This window comes from Rhinopithecus bieti, unplaced genomic scaffold (genome assembly GCF_001698545.2).
Source record: "Rhinopithecus bieti isolate Rb0 unplaced genomic scaffold, ASM169854v2 scaffold_11964, whole genome shotgun sequence".
NCBI classification, from domain to species: Eukaryota; Metazoa; Chordata; class Mammalia; order Primates; family Cercopithecidae; genus Rhinopithecus; species Rhinopithecus bieti.
The window spans coordinates 6,732,401-6,749,838 of NW_016807677.1; the positions used below are offsets into that span (position 1 = coordinate 6,732,401).

The window sequence follows — 17,438 nt, forward strand, 5'->3', positions numbered from 1 at the left end:
GAATCAACTAATTAGAGTATTACTGCAAAATTACAGAAGATTTTTGCACGAACAACACCCTCTTTAGCAGCTATTATGCTATGGAAAAAATCCATGCTAAGAGAGTTTCTTGGATGCCATTTTAATTGAATCAGATCATTAAAAGCATAAAATTATTTCCTATAATTCTCTAATATGCAAAATCAATCATACTAATTAATAAGTAGCTAGCTCAACCTATAGAAGAAGGTAATATCCTTGATTAAAAGTGTCCTATGCAAATAATATCCAGGGAAGGTTAAAAAAATCAACTATATGGAAATTTGCCTTTGTTTCCAACAATTTTCATGATAAATATATTCAAAATACTCCACCTGTCCAGTGTGTTTATCCACCACATGAAACCGTGTATTACACTGGGGTTCCCAGCTTATCCCATCTAAAAAGGCCTTTCCTCGAATTTTGGAAGTGGCAATTTTCCACAGGTTCATCTTTAGAGGTTGTTCAATGAAAATAATATAGTTCCTTGTCATTCCTAAAAGGTTCCAGCAAACAATAAAAATGTTATTTGGCAAACTAGAGTTGTCTGAAATGTGACAGTTATGGGGACTTGTCTGAATGCCTGGACATGTTACTGATGCCCTAAACAAATACACGTTTACTGTCTCCCAGCTTTAGTATACATATTTCCTGTTCCTATATAAAAAAGGGAACTGCTTAGAATAGCTTGGGTTGCATGTTCTCAGCTTGCTTTTTATCTTTATTTTCTTTTCTTTTTAAATTGTTTGGTTTAGGAACAAAGTAAAAAAGTACAGTATTAAAGTGTCCTTTATGATCTGTAAATGTATCCCTTAATCCTTTTCCTGCTTATACTCGGGGTAAGAATCTAGGAGCAGTTTGGCTATATGATTTAAAATACAGAAAATAAATATTCTGAGTAAAAGCTGAACCAATCTATACAGAATATGAATTTCCCCTCAAAACATAGTCAAGTGACCTTTTCATGTCTGATTGCTATTGGTTGCCTAAAATTTTAAATTCTATCAACTAATTTTTTACTAATTGCTTATACTAAAGCAACTATGGTATATCTTTTCAAGCAGTCAGCTGGCTAGGGTCAGGAGTATGTGACTAAACAGAATAATCTTAACTGGCATCAAAATGCAACCTTGGTCTCATTATCACCATAGCATGACAAACTATTAACATAACATTTGCCAAACTAGTCCTTCTGCTACAGCAACATCAAGGCAGGGCCCACTGAAATTTGCCTTATCCCTGGACTCACCAAAGCTATGGTAGTAAGAAGGTTTCCCCTTCTCTGTAGGAGCAATAGAACATATCACCTGGGCTCCATGGATTGTCTCCTCAAGGTCCACCTTCTCTGGAGGAACCCGAATAACCTTATAGGAGAAACCTGAGAAAGGAAAAGTCCTATCTTACTTGTTTTACATACATTCTAGATTAAAAGACAACCCTTGCACTTGTGGACTTGCCAAAAGCAATTAAGAGATTTATGCAATATGCATGACACTCTTATTTCCTGAAAGGTTATTTCAAACAAAGATTTGGATCTTAAAAATATGTTATCTCTATGAAAATAATTAGCTAAGGTTTTGAAACAGCACATCCAAAGTGATCAACCAATGATTCATTCTATTATAATGCTAACTTCATCTCTAATTCATAGGAAACATTAAGAGAGCAGCCAGGCACTGTTCACAATAGCAAAGACTTGGAACCAACCCAAATGCCCATCAATGATAGACTGGACAAAGAAAATCTGCCACATATACACCATGGAATACTATGCAGTCATAAAAAAGGATGAGTTCATGTCTTTTGCAGGGACATGGACGAAGCTGGAAACCATCATTCTCAGCAAACTAACACAAGAACAGAAAACCAAACTGCATGTTCTCACTCATAAGTGGGAGTTGAACAATGAGAACACATCAACACAGGGAGGGGAACATGACACACCAGGGCCTTTCAGGGGATGGGGGGGCTAGGGGAGAGATAGCATTATGAGAAATACCTGATGTAGATGCCGGGTTGATGGGTGCAGCAAACCACCATGGCATGTGTATACCTATGTAACAAACCTGCACATTCTGCACATGTACCCCAGAACTTAAAGTATAATAATAAAAAAAAGAGTGATTATATAATGAGGTAGTGATTATAATGGACCTGTCTCATACATATGGTGAATAGACAGGTCATAGAGTTGAAGTTCTTAAACTCAAAAAAAAAAAAAATAGCAGCCAGAAATATCCTCAAATTCTGTTCCTTCCCTTCCTTCCCCTATTCCAACTACAGTCTCCATTTGCACTCGTGTCCAGCTCCTTCCCTCAACCCTCTGGACCCCTAGGGTCACTCTGGGTTCCATCCCATCCTGTCTCATCAACATTCTTTCATGCAATCATTCATCTGGCTATTGTTTACTGGCTCTTCAAGAATCAACTCAGATATCCACTCCTCAAGTAGTCTTCCCTGACTCTTCTCCACCCCAAAGGCATTTGGTGCCCCTATTGTATGTCCTCATTACATCCTCATAGTCATAGCATGTATCTCATTGTATACAATTTTCTGCTTATTTATCTGCTTTCCAGTACAGTTCTTTATTTATTTATTCTGCAACTACTACTTTTTGAGCACCTACTATATTCCACACACCATTCTGAGTGTTCTTAGTACTATATTCCAGGCACTTATATACAGAAATATGCAAAATAGATAAAATCCCCAGCCCCCTTCCTCCACCTTCTTCTTCATTTTATTTTTAGAGACAGGGCCTTGCACTGTCACCCAGGCAGGAGTACAGTGGTGTGATCATAGCTCATTGCAGCCTCAAACTCCTGGTCTCAAGCAATCCTCCCACCTCAGCTTCCCAAAGTGCAGTGATTATAGCTGTGAGCCACTGTGCTCAGACAAAATCTCTTATTTTGTCTTATTGTGTTTCTTTTAAATCATATACTAAGTAAAAATACAATGCATCAGATGGCAACGAGAACTATAATGGAAAATAAGCCAAGGAATAAGGATCAGGAGTGATCATTTGAGGAGTAGGGGCTACTGTTTGCACCTTTAAATAGGCTGGTCTGGAAAAGTTTCACTAAGTGGGTGACATTGGAGTAAAGACCTAAAGGAGGTGAGGAAGAATGCCTTGAGGATATCTGGGAGAAATGCATTCCAGGTGGAGGAAAGAGCAAATGCAAAAGTTCTCAGCCAGGAGCACCATTGGAGTGTCTAAGTATCAGCAAGGAGGCCAGTGTGGCCCTATCATGATAAGCAAGGAGGAGTGTCTAGGAGGTAAGTTCAGAGAGGTGGGTGTGGGTTAAAAGGATAACTCTGGTAACTCTGGTGTTACCATGCTGAAAAGAAACCGAAGTGGGGCAAGGGCAGAATCAGGGCAACTAGTTGAGGGGCTATTGCAGTCATTCAAGTGAGAAGGGATAATGACTCAAAGTAGAGTGGTGGCCATGGAGGTGGTGTGAAGTGGTTGGATTTTTGATATATTTTGAAGGCATTGCTGAAATTACTTTTTTTGTTTGTTTGGTTGGTTGGTTGTTTGTTTGTTTGTTTGTTTGTTTGTTTTTTTGAGACAGGGTCTCACTCTGTCACTCAGGCTGGAGTGCAGTGATGCAATCACGACTTACTGCAGCCTCAATCTTCTGGGCTCAAGCAATCCTCCCACCTCATCCTCCCGAGGAGCTGGGACCACAGGCACATGCCACTATGTCTGGCTAATTTTTGTATTTTTGTAGAGATGAGATCTTGCTATATTGTCCAGGCTGGTCTCAAACTCCAGAGCTCAAGCAATACACCCACCTCGGCCTCCCAAAGTGCTGGAATTACAGGCATAAGCCACTGCACCTGACCCTGAAATTATTTTGGATCAACTGATATAAGAGACAAATGTAAAGGATGATTCCACAGTTATTGTCCTTAGCAACTGGAAAGATGGAGTTATTATCTCCTGAGATGGGGAAGACTCATCTTAAGGAGAGAAAGAAATAAGCCAGGCACAGTGGTGCATGCCTATAGTCCAGCTGCTTGGGAGCATCTCTTGAGCCCAGGAGTTCAAGTCCAGCCTGAGCGACATAGCAAGACTCCATCTCTAATCGAAGAAAGAAGAAGAAGAAGGAAGAAGGAGGAGGAATGAGGGAGGGAAGGAAAGGGAGGGGAGGGAAGGAAGGGAAGTGAGGGAAGGGAGGGAAGGAAGGAGAACAAGGAAGAGAGAGAAGGAGGAGGAGGAGGAGGAGGAGGAGGAGGAGGAAGAGAGGAGATGGTGGTAGTTTAGGGGAAAATATCAGGAGTCTGGTTTTTGACAAGTTAATTTTGCAATGCCTAAGGCATCCTAGGAAGAATGCTGAGTAAGCATTTGGATATAAAATACTGGGGAGGTCTAGGTTGGGGATATAGATGTGTTTTGAGAACCCACTATATACAAAACATTATGCTTTGTACAGTGATGAAAGAAATATTAGACAAGCTCTATAGTCCAAGAATACTCTATTATTGTCTCTAACATTAGTCTGAACAATATATTTTAAATAAGTTTTAAAAACTAACTGGATTGATTAATGTTTACAGGATTTTCATAAATTTTAAAAGCCTTTTAAAATATCTAGAAAAGCTAAAATAAAAGCTTTTACTTCCTAAAGGTAGCAATTACTAGCAAGCATTTTACTGTAATAAAATGAGAATAACTAAATTTCCCCCAAATGTCTATCAAGTAGTTGAGCTCCCTGCAGTTGCATGCACATTGAGTTCCAGTTCAAAAAATTCTCACTGAACCAAATGATCAAGTGAAGGAAAAAAAAAAGTTTTCAGTGTTCGTTGGGACTAGGAGAAGATAAACAGATGAATTTCCTGTCTCAGCAATTGGATTACTCAATTCACGGAATTTAAACACATTAATTAATGAACTGTTCTAACTGCAAGTCTCAAAAGCATTAGGTAAGACGAACAGACACCCAGGAAACACCCAGCAGAAGAATGTCCAGAAAGACCAGACCTGCCCAATACTGTCAGCTGAACTCTGGGAGACTCTCCAGGAGTTTGTATAAGCAGCAAACTGAGGCAAAGTAACAAGCACAAGCTCTCATGATTGGTGGCTGGGTTAATCAGTGAGGTCCAGGGGCCACTTGCACCAAGATCACCCAGAGACCATGTTAAAATGCAAATTCTTAGCCCCTTTTCAGTTCTACTAAACCAGAATCCCTGAAGATGAATGAAATCCAGATGATTCAATCTACATTCCAGATTATTGTTAGGCACATTAAAGGTTGAGAATCACAGATCTAGTTGCTATTATTTTAGAATATGTAATTTAGGCCAGGCGCAGTGGCTCGCACCTGAAATCCCAGCATTTTGGAAGGCTGAGGCGGGCAGATTAGTTGAGGTCAGGAGTTCAAGACCAGCCTGGTCAATATGGCTGAAACCCCGTCTCTACTAAAAATACAAAACTTAGCCAGGCATGGTGGCAGGCACCTGTAATCCCAGCTACTCAGGAGACTGAGGCAGGAGAATCACTTGAATCTGGGAGACAGAGGTTGCAGTGAGCCAAGCTCGTGCCACTGCATTCCAGCCTGGGCAACAGAGCGAGCCTTCATCCAAAAAAAAAAAAAAAAAAATGTAATTGGCCAGGTGTGGTGCCTCACGCCTGTAATCCCAGCATTTTGGGAGGCCCAGGCGGGCAGATCACAAGGTCAGGAGATCGAGACCATCCCAGCCAACATGGTGAAACCTCATCTCTACTAAAAACACAAAAATTAGCCAGGCATGGTGGAGGACACCTGCAGTCCCAGCTACTCGGCAGGCTGAGGCAGGAGAATCACTTGAACCTGGGAAGCAGAGGTTGCAGTGAGCCAAGATCGCACCACTGCACTCCAGCCTGGCAACAGAGCAAGACTCCATCTCAAAAAAAAAATGTAATTTAGAATGGCGAAATAGTATTTGTCATATTATGAATGAGTTACAAAGTTATCCACTTGGTTAACAGAGTTAATTTATTATGAAATTGATTTTTTTAATGACCAAGATAAGAGATGGACCGAAAACTGCTGGGTTCGTGGATCCATTTTGCTAAAACATTTTACTTAGAAGGATGTTTGCTGTTTCCTATAACAGTGTTGAAGAATCCTCCTTATCTGAGATCCAATAATAAAGAAGAGAGAGAGCTGGGTGTAGAGGTGTCTAGAGCACCCTCTTTCTACTCGTGCCAGTAAAAAACAAATCTGTAGTATTCATCTTTACATACACTCAGAGATGTAAATATGGAGAGATAGAGAGGAGCAAGCCACAAAGCCAATTATGCACCAAAGTTATACCATTAACCTATACAAAGATTTCATAGGTTGTAGATGGTAGATTAATTGATAGCTGAGAGAAAGATAGTCAAACATATCTAATACAGGAGTTCCCCTGTATCCAGGGGGGATACATTCCAAGCCCCCCAGTGGATGCCTAAAATCATGGATAGTACAAACCCTACGCACACTGTTTTTTTCTTTACATATATACTTATGATAAAGTTTAATTTCTAAATTAGGCACAGTAAGAGATTAACAACAATAACTAATAATAAAATAAAACAATTATAACAATATACTGTAATAAAAATTATGTGAATGTACTCTTTATCTCACAAAATACCGTAAAATACTCAGACTGGATAACTGAAACTGTGAAAGTGAAACCACAGACAAGGGGGGTCTACTATACTTACACATTCCTCTTCAAACAGGGAGACATATGTATTCATGTATAGAAACCTGAATTCACATGCCCTTAGAAGAGTGGGTAGATAGGTGAAAAGGACTTAACAAGTAGAGAAGGACATGGTGAACAGGTGAAGATTGAGTATTAAAAAAATACCAATAGAGTCTTCTGCATTCCATGATGAATAAGTAATGAGATGGTCTAATAGAGTAACTAGCAAGCAAGGCTTCATGTGTGAGTCAAAAGCTTACTAGAGCAAGTCATTTAGCTCTCCTCAAGGTTCACTGCCTTTGTCTGTAAAACCAAGGTAATATTAGCACCTTTCTCGGAGAGTTGGCATAAGGATTAAATGAAAAAATATGGGGAAAAATGCTTAACACATAGTAGATACTCAATAAATGTTAGCTATCATTATTAGCTACCAGAACTTTCTGGAGCAGATTGGAGACTAGAAAAGAGATGTGACTTAAGTGGTTGTGCATGCAACCCCACTATGACTTTAACTTACCTTGTAGTGTATTACTTTCATGATAAAAATAAATTCCTTCCCTATGATAGACAATGTACCTTCCTTGTATCTCTTGACTGCAACATTCTAAATTTCTTATACTTCTAATATGGTACTTATTAAAAATTCCAGTTTGAGAAATATGTACTGAAAATCCCTACAATGCTTGTAAGCGAGAGGCACAATGAAACATAAAATGTGAGTTAAACTAAAAGGTCAAATCGAAAATCAGCTACTAAGCATACGTACCAATAGACCATAGAACAGATAATTAATGATAAATCATATATTTTAAGTTGGGTAATGCTATTTTAGAGATTTTCTTTCAAACTTTTCAAATGATGTTTCATATGCTTACATCTTAACTATAATTGAACCCCAAGAAGACAGTTAACACCCAGTTATTTCTTTCCTCTCTTTTTATTTATTTATTTATTTATTTATTTTTGTGAGACAGGATCTTGCTGTGTTGCCTAGTCTGAAGTGCAGTGGTATAGTCATGGCTCACTACAACCTCAAACTCCTGGGCTCAAGGAATTCTCCCACCCCAGCCTCCCGAGTAGCTGGGACCACAGGTGCGCACCACCACACCTGGCTAATGTTTTTTTCCTGGGGGTAAAATGAGGTCTCACTTTGTTGCCCAGGCTTGTCTCGAACTCCTGGGCTCAAGAAATTCTCCAGCCTTGTCCTCCCAAAATGCTGAGATTACAGACATGTGCCACCGTGCCTGGTCTCAATTCTTTCTAAAAAGACCTCTATCGCAACTTTACCAAATGGCCCAAAGGAGTTCCCCATATTGTATGCTGTTCCATCCGGGTCGTAATGAGGATGTGCAGTTGCTCCATTCACAGCAATAAATTTGCTCCAATCTACCTGCAAATTCGAGACCATTGGAGATTTTTAATGGGCAGATCTCTACTTACATGCATAAATAATAGAAATATCTAATGTTTTTAAAAATATGATATGAAAACTGCAATGTAAGCCCTAATGTCTTGCCTCTGAGAAATCAAAATTATTTTCCCACTAAAAAAAAGAAATCAAGACTAAAACAACAAACAAAACCCACCACCACTACTAACAACAAAACCACCCTGAATAAATTTGCCTAATACCACAGGAAAATTCAAATGAAGCGTAAGAATTAAAATTAAAAATCTAGTCTAAAATTTTCTTTTTAATTAATATGTTACATGAAGGAACTACAGGTATAGACAACCTCCAGTCCAATACTAACCATAGCTAGGAAGAACAGCAACTAGCCAAAGTAGATCAGTACTATTCTATTTCTCCTTTACCCTAGCCTTCAGATGTTAGGACTAAGGAAGGAGTTTAGAATTATATTTAAGGAAAACCAACCCAGAGGCCGTCAGACCAGAGAGTAAAGGTGACCTGCATCATGAATAACTTTGTTTTTGTATAGTTAAGGCTCCAATTTCTTCTTGATATACACTACTCTAAAAAGTATTTTGAATGGAAAGAAATGTTAGGATCTATTTTATTCATTTTTTTACCTGTACTTTACCTTTTCTGTCTTTTCCAGAGTTTCAATGTCCACTTTATTCATAAAGTTGGTCTCAGTGCAGAGGTAGTAATCACCCTTGTACCGCACATAGTTGACATTAGTGTTGTCAGTCATGGCTGAAACCAAACCCTAGAGTTATTTAAGTACCATGCTTACTGTAGCAGATGCTAAGCACACATTCAAAGGAAGAAAGCAATTTCAACATCCTCTCACATATACAAAAAAAAATGTATTTTCAAGATTTATGTTTGTATAGATGGCATATATCATAATAGTTTAAATAATCATCACTATCACCTGCAGCTTTACCAGGCAGCTCAAACCTGGACATGAAACGTTCAAAAACATTCTTGCATGGATCCGGGAGAGCCAGTGTGCCGAATTCTGACATCACAATTCGGTTTTTAGCACTGTTGGCCTTATATGTATCACTCTGTAGAAACTTGCTCCTGTATGTCACTGTGCCCTTTGCCATCCTGAACTGGTGAAGCAGTGCCATCCCATCAAACCAATGATTGTACCTTCAAACAGGAGAAAATAGATAAATAAATATTAGTAAGAAAACATGGGATAAAAATGAGGGAAAGAGCAATATATCTTCATTTCAAATATAAAGATAAGGAAATGGGACAGGTTCCCAGCACAACCTGATTAATCAGAGAACTTGAAATTATGGGAGGATAGCATTTTGGGTATGTCCTAGGTATAAAAGGGAAGAATAATTTACATTCTCCTGACCCTTATTCTTGTCAAAAAAAAAAAAAAAAAAAAACCCCCACATTTTAGAAAACCCCTATTGTGGTGAATCCTGAGAAAATTCTAATATTTACTCCATGGCTAAGATAATAGCATGAGAGGATATGGGATGCCTGACATTTACCTAATCAGAATGAGTTCCAGGCCGGGCACAGTGGCTCACACCTGTAAGCCCAGCAATTCAGGAGGCTGAGGCAGGTGGATTGCTTGAGACTAGCCTGGGCAACATAGCAAAACCCCGTCTCATTAAAATAAAATAAAAGAGAAAGAGCTCCTAAGCTTTTAGAAATAGTTATCTTCATATCTTATATGTATTAAAGTTTCCATTTACTTTAAAATTTTCAACTTTATCAAGATTATGCTAAAGTAGACAAATAAGATAACTGTCCTTCCTAATCATTTTGTCCATATGATTACACCTTAAGAATGATCTACTTAGACAGTTAAACATTGAAAAATGTAAGGAAAAGTTTGTGGTTTCACTTTTTAAATGGTTTATTATATGGTCTCTTCTTTCATATGCTTAACACATTGAATGCTTAATACCTTCAGTATGGATAAACAAAGCTAACATCATTGTCTTAAAAGGCAATGGTTCCTGAAAGCAGAGACTGGAAGAGATATTTGTATATCCATGTTCACAGCAGCATCATTCACAATAGCCAAAGGGTGGAAGCAACTCAAGTGTCCATCAGTGGATGAATGCATGAACAAAATGTTTACATTGTAAGGGTTCAGAGCATGCTACGCCAAAATATGCCACTTTGACATACCGATTATTTTGAGTTAAAAGGTACTTGAAAAACAGCCGATGCATGAAGGGCACTCTGACCTTCTGTATTCCTTCCTGAAAGCAGGAATAAAACTCCCATGTGAAGGGTGCCCTCCCTGTACCGGAAGGAAAGAAGATATTTATATCACCAAAGGTAGGGAGTTGAGGCTGAGAAAATGAGAAAGATCTGTGCAAACGAACCTTGTTAAACTAACCTTTATCTTCATGGTCACTTTCACACAATTAACTGCCCTAGCCCAAACTCCTTTGTCTTGTCACATTTTCACCATTTACTACTCTTTGTCCAACCTACTACAAGCTTTCAGCCCTAACTTATTCTTTGGCTCTTCATTTTTCTTGGGGGAGGAGTGGTTCCAAGGTACATGTAAAACTTACTAAATAAAATTTGTATGCTTTTCTCTCGTTAATCTGTCCTACGTCCGTTTAATTCTTGGGCTCAGCTGGAGACCCTAAGAGGTAAGAGGGAAAATTTTGTCTCCCCAAAACATATACTGGAATATTACTTATTCTTTAAAATGAAGGAAATCCTGTCACATGTTACAACATGAAGGAACCATTGAGGACATTATGTGATACGAAATACACCAGTCGTAAAAAGACAAATACTGTATGATTCCACTTATATAAGGTATTTAAAGTAGTCAAGTTCATAGAAACAGAAGGTAGAATGGTGGTTAATAGGAGGAAGGAGAAATAAAGAATTGCTGCTTAATGAATATAGAGTTTCCATTTCACAAAATGAAAAAGTTGTAAAGATCTGTTTCATGACAAGATGAATATACTTACCACTACTTAACTGTAGTCTTAAAAATGGTTAGGATGGTAAATTTTGTGTTATATGTATTTTACCAAAATTTTTTTAATTGTAGGAAAGAAAAAAGAAAAAGTCTTTAACCCAGTGATTTGGGATGCCACTATTATCAGATAACTAAATGTCCGTAAATTCCTGGGTTTACTTCTGGTCTTTCTAATCTATATTGGTCCTTTCCTGCACCAATATCACAATGTTTTAATTGTAAAGGCTTTATGGTATATTTTAATATCTGGTAGGGCTAGTTGCTCCCTCTGAAAAAAAATTTTAGTGTTTTCTTGTCAATTCTTACATATTTATTGTGCTATATGAACTTTAGTATCAGTTGGTCCAACTTTCTTAAACAGCTTGTTGGAATTTTTATTAAGATTGTATTAGATTTATAAATTGACTCAGGGAGAACTGGAACATCTCTATGATGTTGAATCACTCTGTTCAAAAACAGGGGATGGTCTTTCCATTTATTCGAATTTATCTTCCAGGAGTGTTTTAAAGTTTGCACATTTCTAAATTCATTGCGAAGTATTTAATCTTCTTTGTTGCAATTGTAAATGAAGTTTCCCTACCATTATGTTCTCTGATTATTGTTTGCATATATGAAGGATATTATTTCAGTATGTTAATTTTATATCCTGTGACCTCACCTTTTATTATTAAATTTAGTTTTATCATTGATCCTCTATGGTTTTCCAGGATCGATATGGTTATTATATTAATATGATAAAATAGTAATATTATATCATCTGCAAAAAGAGATAATTTTACTTTACTAGTCCTTGTGCCTCTGGTCAATGTCTTTCATCTAATTGCATTGCTTACATCTGGTACAATGTTGAACAGTAGTGAAGATACTGATCATTCTTTCCTATGTCTGGACTTGAAGAAAATACTCGTATATTTTCCAATGTAGTATTACTGCTTGTAGCACCAAGATGTAATAGATAGAGTTATATAAGATATTTATTATATATATATTATATACATATACCAAGATAGATATATATACATTAAGAAACACATACATATAAAATCATATTTAGAAACTATCCAACAAACCCTATTTTCTTTTTTTTGAGACGGAGTCTCACTCTGTAGCCCAGCTGGCAGTGCAGTGGCGCAATCTTGCTCTTGCAACCTCTGCCTCCCGGGTTCAAGCGATTCTCCTACCTCAGCCTCCTGAGTAGCTGGGATCACAAGCACGTGCCACCACACCCAGCTAATTTTTTGTATTTTTAGTAGATACGGGGTTTCACCATGTTAGTCAGGATGGTCTTGATCTCCTGACCTCGTGATCCACCCACCTCGGCGTCCCAAATTGTAGGGATTACAGGCGTGAGCCACTGTGCCCAGCCAAAACCTATTTTCTTAAGCAATTTTTAGGAAGAGTGGATGTTTAATTTTCACAAAAGCTTTTTCAACGTCTATGGAGATAATTCTGTGATTATTTTCCTGGAACTTATTAATATGGTGTATTTGTATTGTATTAATGAATTCACTAATAACAAGCCTACCTTGTATTCTTGAAATTAATCCCATCTGCTCATAATTTTATTTTTTAATGTGGTATTGAATTCTGTTTCTTAACAAAATATTTATTAGTGCTATAACAGTATTATATATTTTGTACTTTTTTAAAGAGACAGGATCTTGTTCTGTGGCCCAGACTGGAGTGCAGTGGCACTGTCATAGCTCACTGCATCCTCAATTCTGGGCTGAAGTGATCCTCCCACCTCAGCCTCCCAAGAAAGCTGGGACTACAGGGACATGCCACCACACTTGGCTATTTTTTAATTTTTTTGTAAAGATGGAGTCTCACTATGTTGCCCAGGCTAATCTCCAGCTCCAGGCCTCAAGAAATCCTCCTGCCTCAGCATCCTAAAGTGCTGGGATTATAGGTGTAAGCCACAGTATTTGGCCTATTTTGTACTTTATCATGGATATTCATAAATAATATTAGTCTGCAGTTTACTTTTTTCCATGATCTTTGTCATATTTAGATATTAACATGATGCTTCCTTTATAAAAACAACTGGGAAGTTTCCTTCATTTTTGATGCTCTGAAATAATTTAGAAAGTATTGGGACTATCTCACATTTGAAGGTCTGGTAGAATTCATCTGTGAAATAATCTGGGCCTGGTAAGTTTTTGAGAAATAATTCCTTAATAAGGTTCCTATTTCTTCTAGAGAAACTGGTCTACTTAAAACTTCCCTCTCTAAGGCCAGGCGTGGTGGCTCATGCTTGTAATCCCAGCACTTTGGGAGACAAGGTGGGCGGATCATGAGGTCAGGAGATCAAGACCATCCTGGTTAACACGGTGAAATCTGTCTCTACTAAAAATACAAAAAAATTTAACCAGGTGTGGTGGCAGGCACCTGTAGTCCCAGCTACTCGGGAGGCTTACACAGGAGAACGGTGTGAACCTGGGAGGCACAGCTTGCAGTGAGCCGAGATTGCACCACTGTACTCCGGCCTGGGCGACAGAGCGAGAGTCCCTCTCAAAAATAAAAAATAAAACAAAAATAGAAAAAATAGAAAATAAAAAACTTCCCTCTCTATCAAGTTTGTTTAATTCTTTTTCTTTTCCTTTTTATAGAGACAAGGTCTGGCTATGTTGCCCAGACTGGTCTCGAACTCCTTTCCTCAAGCAATCCTCCTGCCTCACCCTCCCAAAGTGCTAAGGTTATCCTGCCTTGACCTCCCAAAGTGCTGGGATTACAGGCATGAGCCATCACACCTGGCCTCCATCAATTTTGGTAATCTGCTTTCCCTATAGAATTATCCATTTTATCAAGGCTTTCAAATGTATTTGCATAAAGGCCTTCAAAGTCTCTTGTAATTAATTTTTTTCTGTTTCAATTATTTCTTCTCCATTGTCGTTTCATACTTTGTATATTCGTGCCTTTTCACTTTTTCTTCCTGATCATGTTAACTAATGGTTTGTCTACTTTGGTAGTGTTTTTCAAAAAAAGTTACAATAATTTCAAGAATTTTTGCTACTTAATATATTTCAATTTGTTAGATTCTATCTCAAGATATCCTGTCATTCCATGCATTCATTTATTCAAGTCAACATATGCTTGAGTCCCTACTATCTGCCAGGCATTGTGCCAAGGTCAGCACTTACAGGCACATAAATAACAGATACAAAGTGATTGCTGCTACAAGGGAAAACTTTAAAAAAAAAAAAAAAAAGCTATTTATGCAGAGAAGGAGCAACAGGATGGAAAGCTGGGGGAATCAGGAAAAGGTCAACAAGGAAGGCGACATTTGACTGGTTCTTTATGGATGTCTGCCAATTGCAGAGGGGACAAGGGCAGAGGTGATGGAAGGGGAAGCGTCAAAAAGACATATAGTATCTTAGATGGAACAGCCGTTGAGGGGGTAGCGTGCTGGGCAGGCTGTCAGTGGCAGGTGATAATGTTGGAGAAACAGGTCAGGCCCGCATCACCACACTTAGACTAAGGCTTAATGACCTTCAACAGGGGCAAGTGTGAAGTTGTGAAACAGGAGAGGGAACTGTGTGACTGGCATCTTGGAATAGAAAGAACAGCATGCAGACTGAAGAAGCCAACGAGGAAGCCCAGGCATGATTCAAGACAAGAGAAGATAAGCACCAAACTGAAGCAGCCACAGTGAGCAAAGGACAAAACTCCAGAAACAAGTAGAGATGACTGATTTTTTTAGGATAGGCAGCGACAAAAAAAGAGAGGGTCCAAAAAGTCAGGCCTGAATGGACTGGCTGCCTGGTGATACTTTAACCGGGATGGAGAAGACATGAAGAACCAAGTACTGGGGAAAGTCAATGGCTCGGTTTTGAGAGTCTGAGCTATTTGTAAACACAGGAATATAGATGTTCCCCAGCAGTTGGCAAAAACACAGGTCCAGCAGGCCCAAGAGCTGGGGGCGGGGTGGGAGATCCACGGTTTGAGAGTATCTAGGTATAAGCTTGCCAATGGGAACAACTGTCATCTACCAACCACTTATCATGTCAGGTATTGTGCTAAGCACCTTTGCTACATCCCCTTATACATATATTCTCCCTTCACATTGACCCTGCAGGGAGTATTTTTCCCAATTTTACAGATGTGGAAACCAAGGTTCAGAGGAATATGCCCACAGTCTCAGGCTGCTCATGTGGACAGAACAAGGGTTTGAGTTCAGTAATGACACTAACTCCTGGGGCTCACAGCATTCCCAAAAGGTAAGGTGAGTCTAAGAGTTTTATTTTGGCAGAGAAGGAAAAGTGGGAGAGATCATGATGCATTCAAGTTCAGAGAGAGGAAGAGGGCTGCGTCCTCTGATCAGGAGCAAGCAAAACTTGAATTTGCCTGAGTACTAGACAAATCCATGGGAATGAAGTATGTGTAGGCATTGTATAAAGTATTATAAAATAATCTAGAGATGATTTAAAAGATATGGGAGGACATATGTAGGTTAAAAGCGAATATATGCATTTTATATAACAGACTTCAGCATACTTGGATTCTGGTATTTAGGGGGGTCCTCTAACCAATGCCCTGTGAATACTGAGGGACAAAGTGTAGGGGTGGGAAGAGGGAAGCTGAAGGAGTTCAAATGCAGCTGCCCCACAAGTCATTCCTTCCTATGAAGTAGGCCAGTTTATCTGCTGAGGGTGAAAGGGACAGGGAGAATAAAGGAGGCCTCAGGAAAGGGTCAGAGACTTGCAGCAGACCCTGTGAGAAGCTGGAAACAACACTGACTGCTAAAGATTCCTGGCAGCACCAAGCACTCAGCTAGGACTGGAAATCATCATTTGTAATTGAATCAATCAGCAAGGTTGTGTGATTTGCTGTAGACCTGCTCAGCAGGCCTGGGCCATGAGCAGGGGAAACCAAGGATGGGCCAATCTAGGACTGAAAATAATCAGAGGAGAGGCAGTGACCACCAGGGCAAAGGAAGTGAGTGTGGTGTTCGAAGTGCTTGAAGTGACTGATGGTAAAGTCTGGGCCAGGGAGAAGAAGTTAAGAGACAGTGGATAAGCCTTAAGAAGGTAGAGGACAGGAAGGAAAGGAGAACTTGATGGAATGAAAAAATAAGTTTAATGGGAATGTAGGACTGTGAAAACTGGGGTTTTGAGCACAGTAGAGTTTCAGAGTTCAAGATTTCAGAGGTGGGGAAATTCTGTAGAGTAAGTTCCAAGTGTGGCCTCGGTATGTGGCCTTGTCGAAGTGGCACAGAGGGGGACAATCATTACAGTGGGGACAGTCCAGGAACTGGAAACCTAGACTATGGATCCTGAATTCCTGTCTAGAGAATGGTAGCAACTAAAGGTGCTGACGCTATTTAACATTCTGCCCAAATCATGTAACTTTATTCTTTTACTTTTGCTTAATTTTATTTTTTGTAGAGATGGAGTCTTGCTATGTTACCCAGGCTAGCCTCGAACTCCTGGCCTCAAGCCATCCTCCTGCCTTGGCCTCCCAAAGCACTGGGATTATAGGTGTGATAAACCACACCCAGTCTTCACATAATTTTAAAAACTAGTATGTCTTCAATTAAATCACTGATGAAAACAATTTAATTGAAGATAGGCCTTTGGCATGTCATCACTGTGTCTGCGTGCTGACATGAATATGTTAAATGGCATCTAATAGAGTGACCAGAGCTTCACATGTGAGCAGGGCTATTCTTATCCACAGGTGAAGGGTTACACTGCCCTTTCCTAGGTCACTGCCTCTCCCTGTAGGTCCTGTCTTGGGAGCCAACCACTAAACTGAGTGTCTGTCTCCCTTTGACCTGAAGATATCTGTCCAAGGGGAAGGCAAGACTTTGTTCCTGCTATAAATGCCCACCACTGACTCTGAAGAAACTGATTTGAGGACAAAGTAGACACTTGTGAGGGCCAGCCATACCATCCACTTGTCCCACAAAGATCCTTATCTTCAAAGAGGCCTATGGGGCAAGCCTGGACCCTGAGTGGTTCTGCTACTTGGTTTGAACAATATATTACAGCGTCTCCTTCTGCAGCAGGTGAAATACCATATACCCTCTGTAAGAGGCTGTTTATTCTCTAGGAGTTGGATTAGAAGTTTCTCCTCCTCCTCCCCTTTGCCCTCCTTCTCTTCTACTTCTCCTTGCCTCATAGTCTTTTTTTAAACATCCCTAGTTCTTGGTCTGTTTCCAACAACAGACCAGGAGAGACAGAAGGACCATGATCAAATTCCAACCAGGCCCAGAGGAAAGGGCATGGTGATTTACCAAACAGAAACTAGAATGGTGGTTTCCAGGGGTTAGAGGAAGGGAAGAATGGGAAATTAGTGTTCAGTGGATACAGGGTTTCAGTTTTGCAAGGTAAAATGAGTTCTGTGAATGGA

At 39.3% G+C, this 17,438-nt stretch overlaps 1 protein-coding gene across 5 annotated transcripts in view; it reads right to left on the bottom strand.

Moving 5' to 3' along the window:
• BCO2 (beta-carotene oxygenase 2) overlaps positions 1–17,438 on the bottom strand; it is a 49,378-nt gene that overhangs the window by 22,493 nt on the left and 9,447 nt on the right. For 3 of the 5 annotated variants that reach the window (XR_001887518.1, XM_017883183.1, XM_017883185.1), the window contains exons 3-7: positions 9,039–9,262; positions 8,742–8,857; positions 7,987–8,089; positions 1,268–1,396; positions 354–514 (exon numbers count right to left, since the gene is read on the bottom strand). Coding sequence is in view for 4 of the 5 variants with exons in the window: in XM_017883183.1 (XP_017738672.1) it covers positions 354–514; positions 1,268–1,396; positions 7,987–8,089; positions 8,742–8,857; positions 9,039–9,262 (733 nt within the window). In the remaining variant the exon portion in view is untranslated. Of the gene's footprint in view, positions 1–353; positions 515–1,267; positions 1,397–7,986; positions 8,090–8,741; positions 8,858–9,038; positions 9,263–10,270; positions 10,386–17,438 lie in introns of all 5 variants that reach the window. The other 2 variants (XM_017883184.1, XM_017883186.1) reach the window with 1 other exon arrangement.